The 24,298-nt window shown below is 34.6% G+C and overlaps 1 protein-coding gene across 1 annotated transcript; it reads right to left on the bottom strand.

Annotated features, from left to right (window-relative positions):
* Positions 1–2,778: 2,778 nt before the first annotated feature.
* On the bottom strand, positions 2,779–23,827 carry LOC149078895 (uncharacterized). Its single transcript, XM_089241082.1, has 8 exons — positions 23,689–23,827; positions 21,231–21,385; positions 19,300–19,465; positions 19,074–19,186; positions 16,923–17,109; positions 16,078–16,214; positions 15,203–15,372; positions 2,779–10,693 (listed from the first exon to the last, which is right to left on the bottom strand). Exons 2-8 carry the CDS (start codon positions 21,377–21,379, stop codon positions 9,426–9,428), a joined length of 2,190 nt encoding a protein of 729 aa, XP_089097208.1. The 5' UTR covers positions 21,380–21,385; positions 23,689–23,827; the 3' UTR covers positions 2,779–9,425.
* Between the last annotated feature and the right edge of the window lie 471 nt (positions 23,828–24,298).

Here is a 24,298-nt window from a genome sequence, read left to right as displayed (position 1 = left end):
AAAAGAGGAAACATGATTTAACCCCCAGCCCCCTCCCAACCACAGAACTAATTACTGGTTTTTTTCCCCCAGCTTATGAAAGTGAAGTGACAATTATGCAGTAGATATACACTTACGAGCACACATTTTACATTCTTTGCACCGAGGAAAGATGAAATGTTGAAAAATTGAAAAAAAGTACATTTTTTTTTTTTTTTTTACTGATGCGATGGAGAAAAAAAAATGTTGAATTTATTCTGTAAATTTTGTAACAAAAATAAAAGACGATTTTCTATCATAGCTGATCTTGAGAATGGGAAAAAAATTTTCACGCAAATACAGGGTGTCCATTAAAAAATGGAAGTCATAGGTATATATAAACGCGGTTTGAGGAAAAGTTATTCTCACGGGGGAAATGTTTTTTTTGGTACAGAAAAAATAGTTCAGATTGTTGATAGATGGCGCTGCACCATGGGTGGAGATAGACCTGGAAGACTGGGGGGGGGGGGGGGCACGATTGTGATGATGTCAATTCATATATTACAGTCAAACCTCGTTAATGAGTCACTCTTAAGAGAGCAAAAATATGACTTGGTAAGTGTAGTGACTCGTTAAACGGAGTAAGCCATAGCTGTGCCAATTCCTGCCTGAGGACAATTGGGACTTCCAAAAAGTGACCCGGTAAGCGGAGTGACGTGTTAACTGGGTGACGCACTAACGAGGTGTGACTGTATATAAATTAGATCGGTCGACTCCACCTTTGAAGCCACGCGCTGCACAGAAGTCCACCTGGAGTGATTGGACCCAAGTTTCTCTTCAATATACAGTCAAACCTCGTTAATGAGTCACTCTTGGGAGAGCAAAAATATGACTTAGTAAGCGGAGTGACTTGTTAAACGGCGTAAGCCATAGTTGAGCCAATTCCTGCCTGAGGACAATTGGGACTTCCAAAAAGTGACCCGGTTAGCGGAGTGACGTGTTAACCGGGTGACGCACTAACGAGGTTTGACTGTATTCTATGACCGAAGGGGGAAGGGGGACTTCGGGTCTTTCTTTCTTTCAAACCGAGCATAACTCAGGTCTATCACCATCTATGGGTGATAGTGTAACTGTGTGTGTGTACCTAACAGTCTTTTATTGAGCGTTTCGTGTTGTGTCGGTGCTGCCATCTATATTTCAGAAGTGGAGTGAGTGATGTGATTGAAGTGTATTTGTACTGTTTGTAGGTCTGTTGCTCTCCGTGGTGAGACTTTTTTAAAGGAGGAGATGGGCTCGCATTCGCGCCTTGAAGTTGGGAACCACAGACAACCAACTTCAGCCGACCACCACTGTGGCGACGATGGGGTTCGAACCCGGGAATGGAACTATGACCACTCGACTATTGATTCTCGATCTATTGTTCGATCACTTTGGTCCCTCCCCGAACGACATTTCTGGCTACGGGCCTGATCCGAAACGTTTGTATAACTTCAGCCGATGATTCGTGGCTAAAACAACTTCACCAATAGTAAATAGCGCCAGTCACGGAAAATTCAGAAACAAGATGTTAATCGTACACCCTGTATTTTACACGGCTCTGATTTGCGTATTTCCAGTGATTTTCTTTCGCGCAGCGCCTTCCATCAACAAAAATATGGAATGATTTTTTTTACTGTAGAAAAGAAAACCACCCGCTTCGAGAGAATTTTTTTTGCAATTAATCATACCTTCAATTTCTATGCATTTTTAAACTGAAATTATGGGACACTGTATATTCGTTCAAAATACAAGGGATTTTCCGAAAAAAAAGGCAGACCACCCAAGTCTCTCCCCCCCCCCCCCCCCACTACGCCCTTGGTACGTTAAATTACCTCTATCATCGTTACACTCAATTCAAAATCACGCCGGCAAAAAATCGCCTGTACGCCCAAAAGTGGTTCAAACCATTACCTCCGAGAGGTTAATGGACAGACACTTAAAACGGGACATATGATCATTCAAGACAGGTCATCTTAACGAAATTTGTCTTTTCCTCGCCAAAAAGACAAACTTTTTTGCGACAATTTACTCTAGGACTGCAGGGTTCGCAGTTCCAATCTCCGGATGAAATATAAACCAAAATATTAACCTTCCCAATTCGGAATTTTTGTATTTATTTGCATATATTTCCGACTTTCAAAGTCGCTGGGAACCCTAAACGGTGACGTCATTTTCGGAGGCAGGGAGATTTTCATGGTAAACTCTAGTCCCGTTTAGTCGTTCTGAGGGAAATAAAAATCCCTAAAGTAGGGATTCTTTTTTGGCAATACCAATCACACAAAGTTCGGGAGATAGAGGAATTTTTCGGGAGTCTTGTAGATGGGAGCACAAAACTGGTATTTGCGGGGAGACTCGGCAGCAATATTCCCTCTAAGCTGCACAGCTAAAAATACGTCTATGCACAAGAAATTACTGCATTGTATAGTATGAAAAGCATGGTTTTTGTCACTCCGCGCAGATATCAAAATGTTGCGCACATAGTAACAGGTCCACGCAGGTTAAAAAAAATAGAAGGCACATTGCTCAGCAGATGTAATTTGCTTTGACAAATCGTCAGTTTCTCCACTATGACAAGCCTGATTCAATTTTATCAAAATCAAACATTTGCCCAGGGTGCCTTGAATTGAAATTTAAGAATATATTTTGCGGACTTATTAAACACCTTTAAATATCCCAATGCTCGCTTGATAAAGCCCTCGTAAAATCAAAGTCTAATTCTCACTACAACTGGTCATTGAAATTTGAAAATTATGACAGTTATACAGAAAAAAAACACCTTTAATCATGACAAATGTACACTGAGTAACTGAAATGACTGCACTAAACCCTTAAAAAAAGTCACAATTTCTCAACACCTAAATAATAATTTGATAACAAATGAAGAGAAATGCCTCGTCCCTAGCGCACATTCGAACATGAATGATTTACAATGAAGGAAACTTTATGAGGTATAGGGAAAAAAAACAACAAATGTGTAGACACAGTATTTTGATATCATTCATATAATAAATACAATAAATGAATTTGTACTTCATAAGAAAGTGTCACATCTAATGATGCAGTCTTCTAACCTATTCACTGCAACTTTCAAGTATGCTCTATCTCAACTTTGAGCCAGTATAACTAGCCATTGTTCAGAGAATATTTAAACTGAGTCACTTTGATATTTGTAGGGATTAATCGAAGGACCAGTTCAGTTTCAACATACCCATAAACAGACTTTGAAGAGCTCAAAGTGGAAATAAGTATCTCCTAAAATTAACACTCCCATTTGAAATCTGGAACGTGATTACAATTATTCAAATTCTCTGGACCAAACCATACTCTCTGGGATATGCGAGGATTAGATTATTTCAAATAAATATATATTATTTCACATAAAAAAACAATTACATCCGATAGCAAAAATTAAATTTTGTTCCTTGCATATTCAGCCAGACTATCAAGATACATTAGAAGATTGGGTCATGATGATTTGAACTTGAGCAGATTTTGTAATACTTTCACAGTCAAGAATATATACAATTGAATTTGTTTGACACAAGATCATGGCTTATAGTTAGCATGGAGGAGTAATAACCTGATATAATGAAAAAAGAAACTATAACAATAAAGGCAAATAAAAATCAATGAATGAAATACACTAATTTTATTACCTAAATTCCTAACACGCTTCAAGTTCTGACCACAACATCTGACTTAAACGGATGTATAATTTCCACTGAGAAATTGAGAGTTAAGATTTGGTAATCAAACAAATTGAGAGAATATGTAACCATCCCTGCAAGCATTAGTGGTTATATTTATTCTTTGAAGATGGCACCCAGAGCATGTTGAAAATGTGTAGGAAATTTTGTGGTTTTTCTTTTATATTTGCCCTTTTCATTTTTTCCTTCTGTGATATTAACATTCAAATGAAACTTCAACTGATATGAGGAAATTTTTCTCAAAATACGTGCATGAATTAAGCTTTCAATAATTTTTTTAACATTCAAACAGAAAAAATATCTAAAATAAATGTAGGTTACAAAAATCTTCAGAAACAATATTAACCTCAACAATTTTGGCAGTCACACATCAAATAGCAATATAATTTCATGTGTAATCGGAAAATGTCATTCATTAACCCCCCCCCCCCCCAAGCCAGTATTCAAATGCCCCATGCAAACTAAAAAGTTAAGTTTGGTGTAAAAGAAATGGAAGAATGAAATGTTCTTATTAACTATCATTGTTATAAGCACAGCTGACTACACATCTTCCAATATAGCCCAGAAATACTAAGCTGTTAGACATTCTCTGATGTAATTTACTTGAACATGAGCTGTTCATTCCCATAATAAGCAAGTTTCATGGATATAGCACCAACTTTTATCCACAAGCAGAATTTTGGAATTCAATTCAACTTCTGACAATTTTGTTTCAGATTATTGGGGCACCACTGGTATATTTTATAAAAGAGGATTATGTTTTCGTATGCATGACTGGCCAACACTTATTGAACAACTGGTTATCACAAATTAGTTTACAAACAATGTAAATTTTTATAATGCATAATAATCAATTTGTATAATATAATGATAAAGAAAATTTTTTTTATGACACTAATCTGATTGAAATGAAATTTAGTAGAGAATGTGTCTGTAAATCCTAGTAGTTCACATTACTAATAAAAAGATTTATAGGTGCAACAATGCACATGTCAAAAAAAGTATTAAATAAATATGATCATTGTGAAATTTCCAAAAATTCTATCATACACATGTCAATACCACAAGAATATAAAAAAAAAACTATAACTTTGGACATATATCATTTTCAAACATTCTAGTATTAAAATATGAAAACCATTTGCACTAATTTGAATATTATTAGATAAAGAATGAGGTAACTAGACATAACTTTAGATCAAAATAATTGAATTGTAACATCCCCGTAAGTTTATTTGATTCAAAATACATTAACCCTTTATCTACTGGCAGTACTTTAAAGCACTAGGTTAGATAATTTATGTAATGGGTAATTGTTTTAAAAACAATACTTTTAGATTTTTTTGTAGGGGTAAACAAGAATCCAAGGAATAGGAAGATGCTCCAGATGAACTTGAATATTATAACAGCATGGTCGCTCATTTTGGTTCGAACAACCCATTTCACTTATGAGTTTAATGGAATTACCAATCCGAACGAAACTAGGATCAGCGATTTGGGAATTTCCATTCACAGCTTAGCTTTTCTCAACATTGTTCAGTGACAGATTAAAATGCTCAGTTTCATTCTTAAAAAGTTTTCTTCACATTCTCCTAAAGTCATTACTCTGCTTTTTTAAGGCTTAGTTTGTCCTGGACTGGAGTATGCCATAAGGTTTTGGAGACATTACCTACACAGGGACATAGACTTGGTTAGGCGGAGGGGGTGCAGAGAAGAGCATACTCTTGCTGGCATGAAGGCTTGAGTTATGAAGAAAGACTTGATTTTTTTTAATGTAATCCTCATGTATTTGATAAAGAATTCCAAGAGATCCGTAAGATCTGTCCAGGGAATGTGTTAGTGTTGATAAACATCCATGCCGAACCAGATTTCTTGAATATGTTTACAGTGGAGGAACTCAGGTGTTGGGGATATGATTAAAGTGTTCAAAATTTTCAGTAGAATGGACATGATGGACCATGAGTTAGTAATACATCATCAATCAACTGCTTTGACAAGGGGACACCAGTATTTTTAGTAAGGGGACTCATTAAGCAATTTGCCTGCTGTAATATTTGTGTTTGTATTTAGAATGACATACCAAAAATTTATATAATTGTTTACTAATACAGTGAAATCTATCTCCAACGGAACCTGCATCGAACGATAACCTGCCTTTAATGGGGAAAAATCGGGGTCCTGTGATTTTAATGCCAAAATACACATTAAAAACCTGGATTAAACAGAGCCTGTCTAACACAGAAACGGAAAGGAAAATTTTACCCTTTAACGAAACCCGTTACCATACTTAATATGTTTTTTTAAAAGCCACATGTACTGAAGCAGTTGCTTTTTGAAATTGTAACAATCAGTGAAATGGTTAGATTTCTGAATGATATACAATTGATGCATACAATTTTCTAAGTCAAAATGACTTACAAAATTGTATGCAAGCTGCTTTCCATGATCGCAAGTGCTGAGCAGGGCCAGAATTATAGAAGGCGAAGGGGGGAGGGGGCAATTTTTCGTTCAGCAAAATTCAGGAGGTGGCTAAGTTTACATTTGAAAATAATTAATTTTACAGTGGTCAGGGCAGCGAAATTGTCCCCCTTCTAGTTACGGCTCTGGTGCTGAGGATTACATAAATATAGACGACAATGTACAAAAAAAAGCAAAAAAAAAAAGCTGAACCTGACACGAGAGATATTGAAACCCTCATTGAAAATTTCAGAGAAGGTCAAAAACAATAAATGTAGTCATTTCAGATGGGCGGTGTGGGGGTGAAGTTTCATACAGATGCTGTGAAAATCTAAATATTTAGTAAATATAGAGTAAATAATGTACATTTAAATTAATTAGTTTAACTTTTATTATACTGTACTTCAATTACATACGCGACCCTCATATTATATTACACATTATATCAATTGAACCTCTATTAAGCAGAAACCTGTGTTAAATGGGGAAAAATCTCAGTCCCTTGCGATTCCGTTGGAGACAGGTTTTAACTGTATCACTATATTTATAATTTTATTCTCATCTTATTTTTCATGATATGATAGATAAAAGGTCAAACAATAAAAAAGCTGAAGCTTAAAACATTACAAATGAATAAATAATTATAAATGAATAATAAAGATCTTACAGTACAGGCTTAGTGTTATAATATAATGTAGTTTTATATAGATTTATCAGACAAAGAAAGGCTATTTTTATTATCAATAAGGGGGACGGGAAGACATACATCTAACATTAATTTGGAAGCATGGGCAGAGATATTGAAGAGAGGGGCATAGTGATTCCCAGCATCTATGATGTAACCAACTGATCTGATATATATTATGTACTGGCATCATCCATCATAATTGTGCCCAACAGCCCTTGAAGTTTATCTCTGCCTATGCTTGGAGGAATTTTCTTATGCTTTATCATTACTTCTCATGCGTAGGTAATAAAAAGAATAATCTTTTAGATGTTTTAGTACAACGAAAAAAAAACTAGAAACTAAAAAATTTTTTGAGCAATATTGTTGTGCTATGAAATCTTAACATAATAATCATAATAGATGAAAACAGGGTAGCAGGAAGTAAAACAATAATCAACAAAACAATCAAACAATTTTTTTGAGCAATATTTCAATTAACTAATGCAAACAATAGTAAAAAAAATAGAAAAAAAAATAGAGAACTATCACAACACACAATGTACACATAAAAACACAAACCATATTGGGGAAAAACATTTACTCTTCATTTTGAAATGAAAAGTTAACACACAGAGAAAGAGATCAATGAAAATTTGAAAATAATCACACTACACTTTACCACTCAAACACAAACAGGCATTCATGGTAAGAAATGATAAAAAAAATTATGATGTATTTCAACTGGGGTCTTCAATCTTCAAAACAATTAAACTAAAATTCATACAAAGGAGCAGACAATATTTTCTATAAAGAATTTTTTGTTTCATCACAAATACACTGCCTGACCAAAGAAAAAGTTGAACACACTGTTCTTTCATCAAATTATTTTCAACAGGAATTAAACATACATTTGCAGTGACAGTAATTTAATGAGGTCATGCAACATCTCAACACTTATGTTTGCATCAGTGTTTGAAACTCCTAAGTATATTGAAGAAAAAAATCACACTCTTCTTCTAAAAAAGTAACCCAGATGCTCGATTAAACTTATGAGGGGACTTACCAAATGACAATCCAAGATTTCAAATGATGACTCAAGTCCTTTAAACAGATTTTTCACAGTTTGAGAAAAATTGCCATCACCATTCTGGAACATACCATCACCTTAAGAAAAGAAAATGTTTACCAATAAGTTTGTATTTTTTAAGTATTGTAGTACCCAGTTGTTGAAGACCCAGAGTTCTTAATAAGTAAAAATAGACAGCCCCCAAAGCAGAATGTTTTCTCAACTGACCGAAAATGTTTTATGGTAAAAAATTCTCAAACTAGTTGGAAAAACATGGAAAGAGTTTTTTTCCCCATTTCTCAAAATTCTTCCAGAGATTCCAGCAAAAGCACTAATTATTCAAAGACACAGGTACCAGCTTTTGGGAGTATAAGATGAAGGTTTGTGAAGAAATTGAACTTTATCATGTTTTTTTAGGAAAGTTCACGTATTCAACATGCCACTGGATATGGTCATCAAGTATGCTAAAATACTCAGCAGATTTGATTTTAGCGATGATCTTAGTTCAGAACAACAGAAACAGTTCCAGATCACAACATTTGTACAATGGGTGAAGTAGAATATTGTTAGGGTGTTAAGGTTTTCAAGTAAAGTGAAATGTTAAATTTTTTTGGCCAAGCAGTGTATTGGGAAAAAAAAAAAACCAAATTTTTTGACTGATAACACAAAATTGATCAACTATATAAAATTCTTTTTTCCTTACAAGTTTGAAATATATTCATATAAGTACAATTAAAAAAAAACAACCATAAAATGAAATAACTTGTGTATATAAGGGGAAAATGTTTCCCAATTAAATTCAATACAAAAACTTCAAAACCATAATCAAGAAATAAAACAAAAGATATGCATAACCTGTAGTAGTTATAATACTCAATATTAGATTCCCTCACAAAAATTTCTCGCCTTTTAACTTGCAACACAGATTTTTCTTTTTTCAGACACAGCAGACACAAAGCCCAAAGTAAAAAAATTGCAGCAGATACAAGTACTTCACATATACACACACTCTCTTTTACATTCTACATATTACCCAGTGCTGGTCACAATTTTGTTATGCTCAAATTACACATACAGAGAATGTTCTATAAAACTACGAGTTTAGAACACAGATGGTATTAAAAAATATATGTGCTGTCAGAGAAGACACTTTACTATACAAGTGCAGATGAGGAAAAATTCACATTTATCCATTTAATCAAAAAATCAGTTAAGCCACAATATCCAACAGAAAATACTTCAATAATATTACTTATTTCTAGTCTTACTGGATGGAATACATGGCCAGCATGCTCGGAGAAATGGAATGAATGCCTATATCTAGATACTTTTTCACATGAGATACCCGTTAATTTATCAAGAAACGACATGAAACAAATGATGTGGAGAGGCATGTTACACTAAAGCGGTATCAAAATGGACTAGAGGTTACAATCCACTCTAGCAGATGAACACATTTGTTTTATATGAAATACCATTTCCAATAAGTGACTATCAACTTATTCTACATTCCGCTTTGGGAGATAAATTATTAGGAAGCATTGCCATTGTTGTTCTTGGAAGGGGGGATATCAATATCAATGGAATCGTTACCCAAGATCAGTCTTAATCTTTTAGTTCCGGCTTTCATGGGTGAACTCATAGACAGGCATGACTCCTCTGCCTGCTGTGAACGTGAGTAACAGGGTGATGATATACTAATATTTACAGAATGATCAGCAGAATTTGAGGTATCTACTATAGGTGTTTCATTTGCTTTTGATTTGCGTCGCTTTCTGTTATTTTCATCATTACCATCAGCAGATGAAATAATATGCTTTCCATCACATTTAACTGGTATTATCTCATACACCATTCCTTCACTTTGAACTGATGGTAGAGAAGCACTGCTTTGTGACACTGATGGTTGAACATCATCAGCAGGATTGCCCCTCACTCGAATGGTCAATTTCAAGCACCCCAAAGAGCACTGCTGAGAATTGGTCTTGACCTCGAGGCTGGCTACAGTCATGTCTTTAGCAATATTCACATCAGGTTTGACATCCTCTGAAAAGTGGACAGAGGGTTCAGCAACAACCAAAGAACTTCGTCTACAATTTCGAGGCTGATTTGGCTGTATATAGTTATCTGAATGTCTAGAGGTCATCATATCTATAGATGTGCCCTCCTGATAACTGGGTGTATCTGAATTCATAGATTCTTCACAATGTTCAGTAAACAAATTCTTCGCAACTTTACTGGCAACAGGTCTGGGAATGGGCAGTTCTTTATCTGTTGTCTTCTTGACAGATCTCTTAATGATTTTGTTTTTTAATGGCCTCCGATTCAGAGGTTTCTGTTTGAGATAACTTCGCAATGTTCTCCGATGGAATAAATCTGAGGCTTTTACCTGACCTCTGGTCAACATGGCTGCAGGATTTGGCAGTCCACTTTTGCCATCTACTGGAGATTTCTTTTCAATACCACTAGTTCCCGGTGAATCATCAGCAAAATTTTTGCTATTTGCTGCTATAGGTGTATTATTCTTTCTGACTTGGCTCTTATTAGTGACATGCAGTGAGTCATCTGCACTAGCAGCCTGGATTTGTACTTTTGCTTTCAACGGATTTGATTTAGGACTGCGTCTGACAACTGACTTTTTTGAATTTTTGGACGACGCAACACCAGCAACTTTAGGGGTTTTTTTCTGTGACCTAATACTTGATTTGCATTTACGAGCATTCTGAATTTTCTTTGCAACACTTGATGTATTTTCTGCTCTTGCCACCGAGTTTCTAGAAGGAGGATTCATCTTCCGAACTAGAAGGTAATAATGAAGAGCATTAGAGACAAAGAATACTAAAAGTTTTTTATAATTTATAATATTTTGATTGAAGAAATGTTCTTCAAAACAAGGTATAAAGCACACATCTTGAATGAAATTATACAAAATAAAATTCAATTGAATATCAGGAAACTCAGAGCAATTAGAAAAGGAACCTGGATAAAAAATTTGAAACTGATCTGTAACACACACAGAGGTAACTAAATGCTACAGCCAATCTCTAAGTAATGAACAAATTTTTAGTCTTATCCCACATGAGATTTTTTCTCTGAGATCAGGTGTAGCAAACATCCAAACATTGGATTGAATTTTTTTAGCAAAAGTAACTGTTAAATCATATTGTACCGGAATCTCCTGACATAGCAACTGGATTTTCATATTCATTAAGTTGGTTATAACAAGGTTTGATTGTATAAATTGATTTTTTTTTTTTGAAACACTATTATTCTATACATTTGAAGGATAATTGGATATTACACCAATGGTTTTCATCAAACTATGAAAATATCCAGAATACATTCATACATAGCTTCAACTCATAAAGATACGGGTTGGTCGTATTAGATCAGCTAATGGGTAGACATTGCATAATCAGAAAACTTGGAATATTTTCAATACAGTAGAGTAGTGTTTCTCGGTGTGCATCACAGCTTCTACAAGCATCGCCAACCTTTGTAGGGAGGCGTCAAAGCAATCTGAAGTTATTGATTTGTGTGCCTATTTATAGTTTAAAGAGGTTCATGAATTGAAAAAAGAGAGCTGCAGGTAACCAAACTTTGAAAACAACTGCAGTAGTCTCTTACATGACAAAATCTAGATGAAAATCATTTACATTCTTAAAAATTTATTTCACATTGAATATTTTTCTTACATCACAAATTTCCTCTCATTTATTCTTCATAAAATAATTATTTGACGGAATGAATAGACATTGTTAATTTGAAATAAGACTTATTTTACAAGGTTAAGTGCATGTAATAACAATAATATCTAGCCACTTCATGAAGTGAGTAGTCATTCGCCACAGTGAACGGCAGCAGTTAAAAACATAACGCAAGAGTTGAAAGAGAAAAAAGAAACTTTTTTTTTTTCTGACAGAACAAAACACTCAACTAGACCTCACTCCAGAAAATTACATTCCCCTTCTTTATACATATACATTACCCAATTAGCCACCCCCCCCCCCCACCAGAAAATGTTAGATTTAGAAACATCTGGTTACAGAAAAAACATTGATTTTTATGAACTAATTTATTGCCACAATCATTATCTTTTATAACTGTGCTAAATTTCTGTCAACATATTGATTGCCAGTAAGCACTAAGTTGGCTTCTTTGAAATACTTTTCCCCTCCTCACATATTGTGTTTTCCTAATGCATAAAGTATATGTTGATTGGATTAAGTATTTTGGTTCAAAAACAAGTTACCAGAAAAAAAGTATTCCATCACAGACAGCAATAAAAAACAATATTCACTTATTTATTTCATTTTTGAACGTAATTTTATCAGAATGAAAAAAAAAAAAGAAATCTGATTATATCTTAAAACCCATGCTATCAGTAACCAAGTAAAAATATGAATGTGCCGATATAATAAATAGGGCTGGAATTTCTGACTTTGCAAATTTTTTTAGACTTCACATATTTTGCTATTTTTACATGATGGATTTTTTCATGATTTTCAGAATTTAAGCTATATTTTTCCATGTTTTTAAAGCTTTTTTTTTTGCATTTTAGCAGAACAAAAGAGGGATCACTTCCCACAAGCTTTCTCTTCCTTAGCCTCATTTCCCACAATTGGCTATTTTTCGGCAGTATTAGCAACAATTGGCATTTTTACTTACCGTTGGCATAGTTTTTAGCAATGATTGGCAATTTTTTGGCGACATCTGCACCAATCGGCAACTTTATTTCTGCACCTTTGGCATCATATTTGACAATGATTGTCATTGCCTAATTTTTCTCGGGGAAATATGGTCAGCCTATTTATAAAGGCATATGTTTAGGTTTTTATGGCATATTTTTAGTTTTCTAAGGCATAAGATGCATTTTTCATGAAACATATTCTGTCTATTTTTTAGATCATAAAATCCTATCCCAAATAATAAATATATGAGTAACTGGTTAAGATAAGAATGATTTCAGGAAGGCTATCAAATGAAAAGAAAAATTACTTTTATCACTTGATAATGCACTAGACAACAAAAAAACTTCACACATAAAACAGAAGTCTCTGTTCCACAAATGCAGATTTCATGAACTTTCTGAAGTGAAATAATGTCTTTGCACAAAGACTATTTTGATAAAGATGGTCTAATTTCATATTTTTCCCCTCATCTGAAAACGTACCCGGAAAAAGAGAAAATTCGAGTAAACACAAACTACCTTCACACAACCTACTTACCCTTAAGCATAGAATTTCTAACCAAGCTTCCCTGACATTGGGGGATCCACAATAACATAAACAAGAGAGTAAGAAGACAGTGCTGGTCATTTCTATCAAGTTTGATACCACAGGTTACACATCAAACTTTTTAAAGCTATAAAGAGATAAAAACAGAAACACTTACCTCCCCAAAAGTGTGAAAATTTGTCCAAAAATGTTTCTTTTACAATGAATTATGAAACTATTTACTTTTTATGCACCGCAAAAGGTTAAACATGACTGAATAAAATGAGCTTGATTACCCCTAAAACTACTGTAATGTATCTTTTAATTTTGCTTACAAATGGTCATTTCATATGAAATTTCTAACAAATATATTGGTTTTATGCCCTTAGTGCAGTTGAAAATATTCTGGTTAGATGAGATACAGCACTAAATAGTTTTGTGGGTAAGAGAAATGATAAAAAACAGAGGATTTAAATTATATTTGTAATTCTGAACATAAACTATTGAAGACAAAAAATTATGATTTGATTAATTATGACTCTTGTATTTCATTACATAGACATTTTTCATGTTAATTAATGTACTATTATTCATAATATTCAATCTCGCCTCTTAACCCAATCAACTCGTATGGCATGACGTTCATATCTTTACATAACTGGGTTTTTAATTATATTTATGCGAACATCAGGCGCAGTGTATAAAGTTGACTATTTTAATGTAACTCCCAGGATAACTAATACAGAGCACAAAAAAATTAATTAAAAATCCATTATTTAAATGAGAGTTGATTGAGAATGCAACTGCCAATGAATCAAAAGATTAATTTTGATAGCAATTTTTATTATTTTTGTTTGATCTGAAAAATGAAAAGTTAATCTTTTACTGCTATGAACAATATTTTTTCTTTAAAATGTAGATTCTTTTGTTTTTTTTTTCTATCTTAAGAATTCAAGATTCAAATTCAACAGTAATGGAGTATCTTTTTGTGCTGAAAAAAAGGACTTATGGTCAAGTTAGAATCCAAAATTACGAAAATGAGTTATCTAAAATCCCAAACTTAAATTCGTGAGAGAAAGACAGGAAAGAAATAAACCAGTGCTTGACAAACAAAATATATTTAGGCACCAGCCAAATTTCATAGGAGCCAAGCATAATTTTTTACCCTTCAGGAACTAAACATAATTTCACTCCATTTTAAACGATGAAATGTAACAATACCAGAAGATTTTGTATCATCCATAGACTTCAATTTGGTAATCCCAAATAGAAAATTTTAGGAACAATACTGATTTTCTAATCACGGTGACGACCTGACACCTGGGATTTGTCAAAGTCTGAAATATACTACACATCTTGATATACTGAACATAAACATAAATTTATAACAAGTATTTTAATAAGAAACTGATCAGTTTCATTTGCTTTTGTATATTAAGTGTTTATTTAAAAAGATAAACCTTTTCTAAGATGTTGCATTCTACAATGGGAGAAAGTTTTACAAAGAAAAAAAAAATCTACAAAAGTTTTTAATTTAACACAAAAGTTTTTGAAACACAGTAACTTGTATTTACTTGTTACAGCACATAAAATTCTCTGCTTGACTACTACTGCTACTTTACCGTAACATGCACCTCGTATACGTTCCTCTGCAGAATTTCTAAGGAATCAGTACCCCCTAACGTGTTTATGTTGTGTGAGAACTGTTTTTGCTCTTGCTGGTGTTGCCATCTGCCATCCATATTTTGAAGTGAAGATGGTAAACGCTCAAATTTTTACATTATGTAAGTATCATGTTGAAGGCCTGCTTGCTCTCTGTGGAGAGGCCTTTTCAAATGAACTGCTGTCTTTTTTGAATTTGCATGCTTGATTTAAAAAAAAAATCAATCATAAAACCAAATTCCTACATTTTTGGATATTTTGAAGTTTGCCAATTTCTTCCTTTACCTGATAATTCATTCCAAAAAGTTACACAATACATTAAAATTAATGACAAAGATGAATAAGTATTTCATTACCTTCCCAATGGAAAATAACTGTATTGCAACTGAAATTAAAGGAACAATTCAGAGAAAACCAAAAGCAAACTCACTAGAGATTGTTTCACTTTTCATACTCTTGCGAATTGTGGGCGATTCAGACATAACTTTAGACTCTTTCTTTGTCCTTGATAATCGCTTGTTGGTTTCTCGTAAAGTGTAATTTTTATGCGAGTCATCAGCATTTTTGTCATTTTTGCTAGCAAATGCACCAGTTTTTCGTCTGCAATATAACATGTATATCTGACATGAATAGAAAAATCCAAGGATTTTCTTTTGATATTTGAGCAAGTGTTTTGATGCTCACTTTACAAAATAATATCAGGGTTCCCAGCACACAATCTGCTTGATCATTTCCCTGACCAAGACTCCAGAAGAAAGAATTAATTCAAAATTTTATATATATATATACACAACCTTCCCAATTTCAAAAAAATTCCCCCCCCCCTTGAACTTTTCTTCTGACTTTTAACAAATGTTTGCAACATATATGCAACATATATTTCCCTGTGTGTGTGACTTTTGCCAAATATTTTACATTTCTCCCTGACTTTCCAGGTCAGGAACCCTGAATATTCAGTCAAACTCAGTTAATACGAGCAGCGAAAAAAAATCTATTGTTTGCTCATGTTAACCGTTACTTGTTATGTCTGAGGCAAAATTAAAAAAAAATGGACATTCAATAAGCAGTCTAATGCCATGCAAATTTGAAACACAAAATAAAACACAGTCTACCAATTTTAAATCATATTACAAGTAGTTTGATGGCCATACTGTGTGCATATTTGCACAGTTCTTTAAACTAAACTTTCTTATACTTAGACCATCCATTTGCATCATATACACACAGGATGAAATACAGATGTTCATTAGGATTTTCATAGTCACTCAAAATTATACTAGTTAAAATGCATATTCATTAAGTTACCTTTCGCATGTTTCACATTCACAATAGCAATTTTTTTCCCCAAAGAAACTTTCACCATAAAAGCATACAATTTCCTCTCCAACCTCAATGTCTCGCAAAACTTCCACACAAGCCGTTTCCCGACCAGTAGAGGATAACTAGAAAAATAAAAAAAGGACACTGGTGTAAAAATTTCTATAACTGCATGATTCCAATTTCCCAAAATAGTATTTGACTATACAACTCAGGTACAGAAGAACAGCTTAATACCCTCACTCCTCTTGAGTCATCAATCGTGTTTATACAGTCAGTTTTTAAAAATTTCCTGACTGAAGAATCGAACAATAGAGGTTAACAGCATCTACCTCGATGCATAGCTGCTCTTTTTGCTTCCCATGCTAACAAATATGTCTCTGCTTACACCATAACTTTTTCTTTTTGGGGTCCCAAGGTGGCAACATACAGCGGAAGCTTGTTATAACAACAAACATTATTCCATAAAAAATGGGTGCTATATTGGGAAGCTGTTATATCAAAAGTTTGAAGAAAAATATCTTTTGAACCAGTCAACTGGCCAGTTAATTTCTCAATGAGCTATCCACAGTGACCCTTTTTATGCGGATATACGCGAGCATTTTTCTTTCTTTTTCTTCAATATTTTGAAAGTTTGAAGCTAATAAAATATATTTCTTGATTGAATTCTTTTTTTTATGAATACATTGAAACTGTGTTCATCATGTTCTCATATGCATTCCTCAGCAGAATATATAATGAATCGGTATATACAGAAATGTTTTGTGTGCAGCCTTGACGTAGTGTAGTGGTGGTAAACAGTAGAAAAACCAGAAAAAATTAAGATGTTTTACCTGACAGTTGGCTCTGCAATCATGGTTCAAGAAAGCCGCTGGACCAAGCCAAAGCTGCGCACAATTCTTTCTACAAGAATACATCACACTGAAGTCATTCTCTCCAGGTCTCAACATAGAAGATTCTTCCTCTTCGCTAAGCTGTGCAATACAACCAACAAGATATGGTATTTTGTCATTTTTGCACCTGATGGGGGGGAAAAAATCAGAGGCTTGTAGTATTAAACTTGGTTGTGATCCATTGAATGCAATGAAAGGGACGGATTGTAATTGATACAATCCACTAAATTATATTCAATGAATGCTTGCTTCATTTACTTTAATAAATGTGAGAACTTTTCAGCATAAAAGCTGGGAAAAAAAGGGAATTAAAAATTCACCACATGTAATTAGATCTTGTGAACTGGAGAACTGAACGATTTCCATACAATATTATTCAGATTTTGAATGGAAAAAAAGACTCCCAGGAAAAAATATTATCCATATATGAATAAAAATTGGGATACTTATGAGGTTTGTTCAAAAAGTGCTCAACCATAATTTTTCGTGCACGAACGATAGAAGCTAGGGAGGCATGGTTTGGTGCAAATATGCATTATCCTAGGGTGTAGGCTTGAATTTCTTTCCTGTCTGCAGAAGCTGCCAGTCACAGGCAGACCCCTTATGAATGAGGAAGTGCATATAAGCGAGCACTTTCTTTTCTTCCTTTCTAACCGAGAACAACTCAGGTCTACCGCATGGGCACCTTACTACAAAATGAGTTGTGCCGGAAGTGTAAGCGTATGTACTTAACAGTCCAAGTGTGTATCTAATGTTGTGTCTGATTTTTCAATGCTGCTACCTGTATTTCAGAAGTGAAGTGTAATGAGTGAATATTTGTACTGTTTGTAGGCCTGTTGCTTGCTGCAGCAAGACTTTTTAACAAGGAGATTGGCTTGCATTCGTGTTTCAAAGTTGGGAACCACAGAAAACCGTCTTCAGGTTCACTACTGTGGCGTCGGTGGGGTTTGAACCCAGGACCTCGAGATGCAAGTTTGTTACCATGTGAGTGTGTGCTGTGAGATTGTTTTTGACAAAATGGCAGCAAAATCCTTAATTGTACTGCATGCAATTTTGTGTGAAGCTTGGTGATTCTCAAGTGGAAACAATTCAGAAGATTCAAAAGACCTTCAGTGCTGATGAAATGGGCACCACACCAATAAAGAAGTTGTAAAACCGCTTTAAACATGGCCAAACATTGATGGACAGTGAAGCACTTTTTCGTAGGATTTAGATATCTAGAAATGAGGTTGTTATTGACCAAGTGAGGGCCCTGGTGATGCAGGGTCATCAAATCATGATCATAGAACTTTTAGACAAGGCGAGCATTAGCATTGGATCTGTTCATTCCATTTTGACTGATGATTTGGCCCCCATAAGATGCAATGTCTAAGTCATATATTGACTGTCTTCTATGACTCCAGTGGCATGGTTCATCACAAGTTATGCACAGCACGACCATAAGCAAGGGGTATTATCAAGAGGTTCTGCATCACAATTCGCAGCTTCATTATGACTAATGGAGTAGCACTGTTCAAGTTTTTCCTGCCATTTTGTTTGATCATTTTTGTCGCACCAGGTCATTTTCTGCGCACTAGGGCTAATTAGACCGGGACCTACAATTTATTGCTGATTCCGAACGGCATGCTTGTTTTTTATACTCATCGAGAGGTTGACACGCTAACCCCTCGATGGGAGACTCCCTGCGGTAGCAATTTTTCTGTGGTCATGTCACCGTTTTTTGTTGTACCCCTGTGTCAGGAAAGTTTTCTGACAAGGATAAACCGGGTATCGAACTCGCGACACCTCTAAACATCCTTTGGTACTTTAGGCGAGTATCTTATCGACCAGGCTACCATGCCCTGCCATTTTGTCAAATATATGTGTGACGGGACTCAGACTTCCCCACTTATCAGTGGTCTGCTGCCAACTGGCAGATTCTGCAAGCAGGAAAAAAATCTAAGCATGCACACTAGGATTGCCTACATACATGCAATAAACCACACTTCACTAGCTTCATTCGTTCATGCATGAAGAACTATGGGTGTGATAGTTTCTGAACAAATCATGTAAAACAGACGTCAGAGCCTAAAATTTGTTCAAAACATTTACCATTTTCTTGTTGCACATATTTTTGCTCCAACATAGTTTTCTTGCGAGTACCTTTTGCATTCCTTGACCTCAAAGCCAGCGTCATCATCGAAAATTCTCAAATAACGAAATACCTGCAGATAAAAGAACAATGAAAAATTAATGAAGGCAAAAATATCAAATTAACTATTTCAGAATTGATTCAAATATTTTAGATTTCCGTGAAGTCATGTTCGTGAATGCTCACGTGTTCTTTGAACATACGAAGCTGATGTTTGCTTTTCACATGGAAATAAGCTGTCGCCCAGTCTCCAGACACCAGTTTTTCATAAGCTTTCTCATAATCCTTATCATTTCTGAAGTCTGTAATAATTCGCCTCAGTTCTTCTCTGTTCACTTTTGGAGGTCGAAATCTGAACACAAAGTCGAAAATCAATGTTATCTATACAAAGTCATAAATACATGTATTTATATAACATGTATGTTATAGAAATAGTATTTATACTATGCCCAAAGCTCCAAAGAATGGGGCTCCAAATGAAGTAAACAGGCTACGGTTTTTTGTGCTGAATGGGTAATGAGGAAAAAAAAAAGCTATTGCGAGCATGGCACCCCCTCCCTCACATCGTACAGTCGGGCTTCCTCTATGCTACTTAACACACACCAATATCAACTCTGGCCATAGTGCTATATCACAATTTGCTGCCATAATGAATTGGGTTGGAAATTAAGGCACAATTTATCGGTGGTTGCCTCAAGCTCTTGTTGGGGCAATAAGAAAATACAGGGTCTATATAATAATAGTTCCACTTTGGAATGGCTATAAAAGGAAAACCACTGGACAAAATGTTATCATACTTGGTAATAGTTTACAGGAGGTCACGGGATTTAATTTGAATAAAAAAAAGTTCAAAAACTCACCACCAGTGGGGAAATGGTGCAACATGCAATATTGTTAAACAAAATAAGACATGAAGACATTGGTTTAAAATGCTTTTAATTGTTTCTAAAACGAAACTGTTTGTGGGGTTTTGGTCGAATTGAAAAATGTGATACACAGACATGTCCATAACATTCCTCCCGATATGCTAAGAGCTACTGATGAGAACGTAGATTGCGATTTAACTTGCTTTGAGAAAATGGTGTAGGCCACATTGAACATGCTTTAGAAACTACTAAAAACATTTTAAGCTAATGTCATCATGTCTTACTTATTTCAGTTAACAATATTACATACTATGGCATTCCCCGCTGGTGGTGATGTTTTACTTTTTTTTGTGGAAAATTGAATTCCATGACTTCCTATAAACTATTTACAAGTATGATAACATTTTGTTCAGTAGTTTTTTTTATGGTCATTTCAAAGTGAAACTTTAATCCTGCATATACAGGGTGGGCAAAAAGTCCGTAGAAACTTAAAAAATTCATAAAAATAAGCGAAAAATAAGCGAAATAAAAACGGTTTGCAAGATTAGCATCATTAGGTCACTAGAATTTTTTTAAGATGGGGGGAGGGGGGCGAAGAACCTCAAAAAACATCCAATAGGTGGCACTGCCATACACAAGTCAAAGAAAAAATATTCAAATAACGAACAGAATACCAGTCTCTTACCAGTCCCATCAATCGGCTGTTTCACAATTTTTATTTTTCCTGTCTTAAAAAAATTCCTGCACCCTATAGCGATGCTAACCTTACAAACCATTTTATTTCAGTTATTTTTCCGGTTTTTATTCATTTTTAAAGTTCCTACATACTTTTGTCCACCCTGTATATATATGCTCATTAGGACTCCTGGGTTGGGATCTTTGGTGGGGCCCCAGGTCACTTGCTGTAAGGCTCCCCTTTATAGTCAATATGTAGTATAAAGAAACAAAAAATCACAGAAATTGTCCTGGGAACCAGGCTTATCAGTAGAAATGACGCTCATAGAATAAACATTCAAACTTCATTTTCCATGATTTGGAAATTTGCACATTCACACTTCTGGCATAAGAAAGACAATATTAAAAGCATTTATAATTTTTCAAAGCGGAATTGAAATGCATATATATTTGAATTGCCCAATTGTGATAGATGAACAAACAACAAACAATGATACAAACAACTACATTGTGGGTAAAAATATCAAAATATGTAATAGCAATATTAAAGCATGTAATGGAAATATCAAAGCTTACCTTGTGTTCATTTTGTGAGTTGTGAATTTCAAGTGAGGGTCCAAGACTAGACTGGTCACCAGGTCATCATATTCACACAGTTCTCTAGCCGTCATACCAGCTGGTGCATTGGGCTTATAATTCATTTTGAGTGGGCTTTCGGCAACCATATTTTCCTTGAGGGGGAGAAAAAATACTAATAATCAATAAATTTTCTGCCAGGAATGAAATATACATTAGCGTGTTAGTGAGGAAATAATCTTCGGTCATTATAGGTCATCTATAATTTATAGCCAATGGTACAGCAGATGGAGTGAAATTTTCTGCGACTTTCTGAAGGGAGCTGAAACACATGCCATCAAAATACGTCACTGCATGTGTGTATGCAGAAGTTAAAATTATTTTAACAGGCAGTAATCCGATGATTTCGGTCTGATATGAGCCACATCAGAGAGTCTACAAAATAGTGAAAATAATTATAATGATCATTTTTGTTACATCACAGTGATTTTCTTAACACAGAAGGTTAACTAGAATGGGGCCTACAGTTTAATGCTGATTTCAAACAGCAGCGTTTTGCATTTCTGAATTTTTATACTCGGAGAGGTTGGTCTGCAAGACATCTTGTGGCAGCAATCTTTCCCTGTGGTCATGTTATCAAAATTTCTGCTCCATACCCCGCATCAAGAATGTTTCAGACAAGAACAAATTGATATTGAACTTGTGATATTTCTTAACATCCTTTGGTACTTTAGGCGAGTATCTTATCGACCTATTTGTATATGATAACACAAATTTTCTATAGGAGTCACACAAACACCACACTTTGGATCAACAATACTCAAATTACGAAAAGCTTATCAGGACATATTGACAACGAGCCGCTTTTGGATTAAAAACTTCTCGCATTCCAATAACTTAGATACAGTTGTGGTTCTTAAAATACGTGTTAAAGCTCCAAGAGGCATTGCCAAACTTTGTCAGAGACATCAGGGCAAGCTGTCAACATTGATATGAACCTATTCAGTGCATTGAAATGATTCTTCGTAAAATTATTCTGGGGAGCCGAAAATAACCGTTGTTGGGATTAGGGTGACAAAAGTTTGAAAACAGCTGGTTTAAAGGACAGCAAGGGTCTGTTCAGCAAAAATTTAAGCCCATTTTCAAGACTTAAAATTCTGGATCTGAAAAACAGACCCTTCATGAAACAAAAATAAACGAAACCATAATTTCGGCATTTTATTTCTTTTGTGATAAATTAACTAGATTATTTCGCTTCACACAAAATTACTCATTTTTCACAAAACGACCCTTTTCACAAAAATATGCACAATTTTCATAAAAACAGGACCTTACAAAAAAAAAAAAAAAGTCGGGGCAGACTCCTGCAGAGCTTTAGGCTATCTAAAGGCTTGCTTACATGCATTAAGTGATTTAGTAGGCTAATTAACTAATACATTATTACTTAAAATTTAGTTAACTACTAAATCACTTAATGCATGTAAATAGGACTTAAGACAAAGGGTCTTCAAAGCATGCCTTGCCAAACTGTATATTAATGTGTGTATTATAGGACTGGTGGTCAATGGAGCTGGTTAAAATGCCAAATGCGGCTTGTTGTAAACCCTTGATATGATTTAATAATACAGTAAAACCTAACTTTTATGGACACCGATGGGACCTGTCCATATAAAAAGGGTGATCATTAATCAGGAGTTTGAAATGCATATTATTATTATATAAGGAGAAATTATTTGGCCACAGAAGGGTGACAGTTGAGGCATCTGTTTTACTTGTACTGTGAAATCTGTGAATCCATAGAAATAGGGGTCTTCACTTTTTTTTGTATAGGGTCCTGTTTTAGTGATAAGGGTCATCAACTTTGTGAAAAATAAGTGATTTTCAGGAAACAAATGAAATGCCAAATTTGTTTCACTGATTTGTATTTTGTGAAGGGTCCCAAATACAGACCCATATTTCGGCTGGCCAGACCACTGATAACGATAAATCCCTCTACAACGATATTTTTTTTCAAGGACTGTTTGGAAATGCCCTCATTGTAACATTAAACTCCCTCCTCTTAATATAACGACAATCCTTTTAAAAGGACATATTTTTTTAAGCTCGCATCATATCAATCTGTCATCGCAGTTCTTACTTAATAAGGATCTCAAAACAGCGTATTGGAAGTAAAGAAATCCAAAAGGATCAAACACATCCAGCATTATAGGAGTGTCCCCCACCCCCATCGATGTCTACGATTTACTGAAAGGATATGACGTAAACAAAGTGTTGACGCTCCCCCCCACCACCCAAATTGAATGCGCCATCACAGCTTCGGATCCCGATCATTAAAATGGACGCGGACCATACCATGGGGGTCCATCCTTTCTCATATCTATCATTCACACTAATTGAAAAGTATTGAATACCTGATGCAGGAAAACAAAACATAAATAAAAGAAAATGGCTGACTAACCTATCTGCCAATCAGCTAATTGTTTTTATTATTAATTAGCCGCTAATGCAATAACCGTTTTGCTATTCGAAATGAAACGGTAATTTGACGCCCTGCTAAATAATTTGAGAGCAACGACCAATATAATGATAAGTTAATGTTGTTAAATAAAATAAAATAAAAAGACGTTTGTCGAGTGTTTGTGTAGAAATCATGGCCGGTGGTCCTGCCGCCAAATACAAAATAAAACAAACAAATAAAGTTATGATGATTTAAATTATTTATGAGCTGACGCGAAGTCATGAACCACCATCATGTTTGAATACATTGACTTAAATTTTTAATTATAATTAGTAATTTTTCCCCAAGCATGATTGAAAATCATCAGGTTCCCATTGGAAACATTTATGACCATATGACCAACTTTTAAGGGATTGATGATTCAGATTTTTCTGAAAACGAAAATGACTTTTTACATGATTGCTATCATAATTTAAGCAACTATTGGAAAAAATCGTAAGTTTTTAACTTCAGTTACGATTATAATTACAAATATTGATCTCATACTCAATGTCTTATTGTTCGAAGTTTTTCACGTAAAACACCATTTAAATTCACTTTGACTGACAGA

The sequence above is a fragment of the Pholcus phalangioides genome, unplaced genomic scaffold (genome assembly GCF_987345545.1).
Source record: "Pholcus phalangioides strain wild (caught in Gottingen) unplaced genomic scaffold, Ppha-v1.0 ptg000013l_1, whole genome shotgun sequence".
NCBI classification, from domain to species: domain Eukaryota; kingdom Metazoa; phylum Arthropoda; class Arachnida; order Araneae; family Pholcidae; genus Pholcus; species Pholcus phalangioides.
The sequence above is the reverse complement of the archived record's forward strand: the minus strand, read 5'-3'. Positions and strand labels throughout refer to the sequence as shown.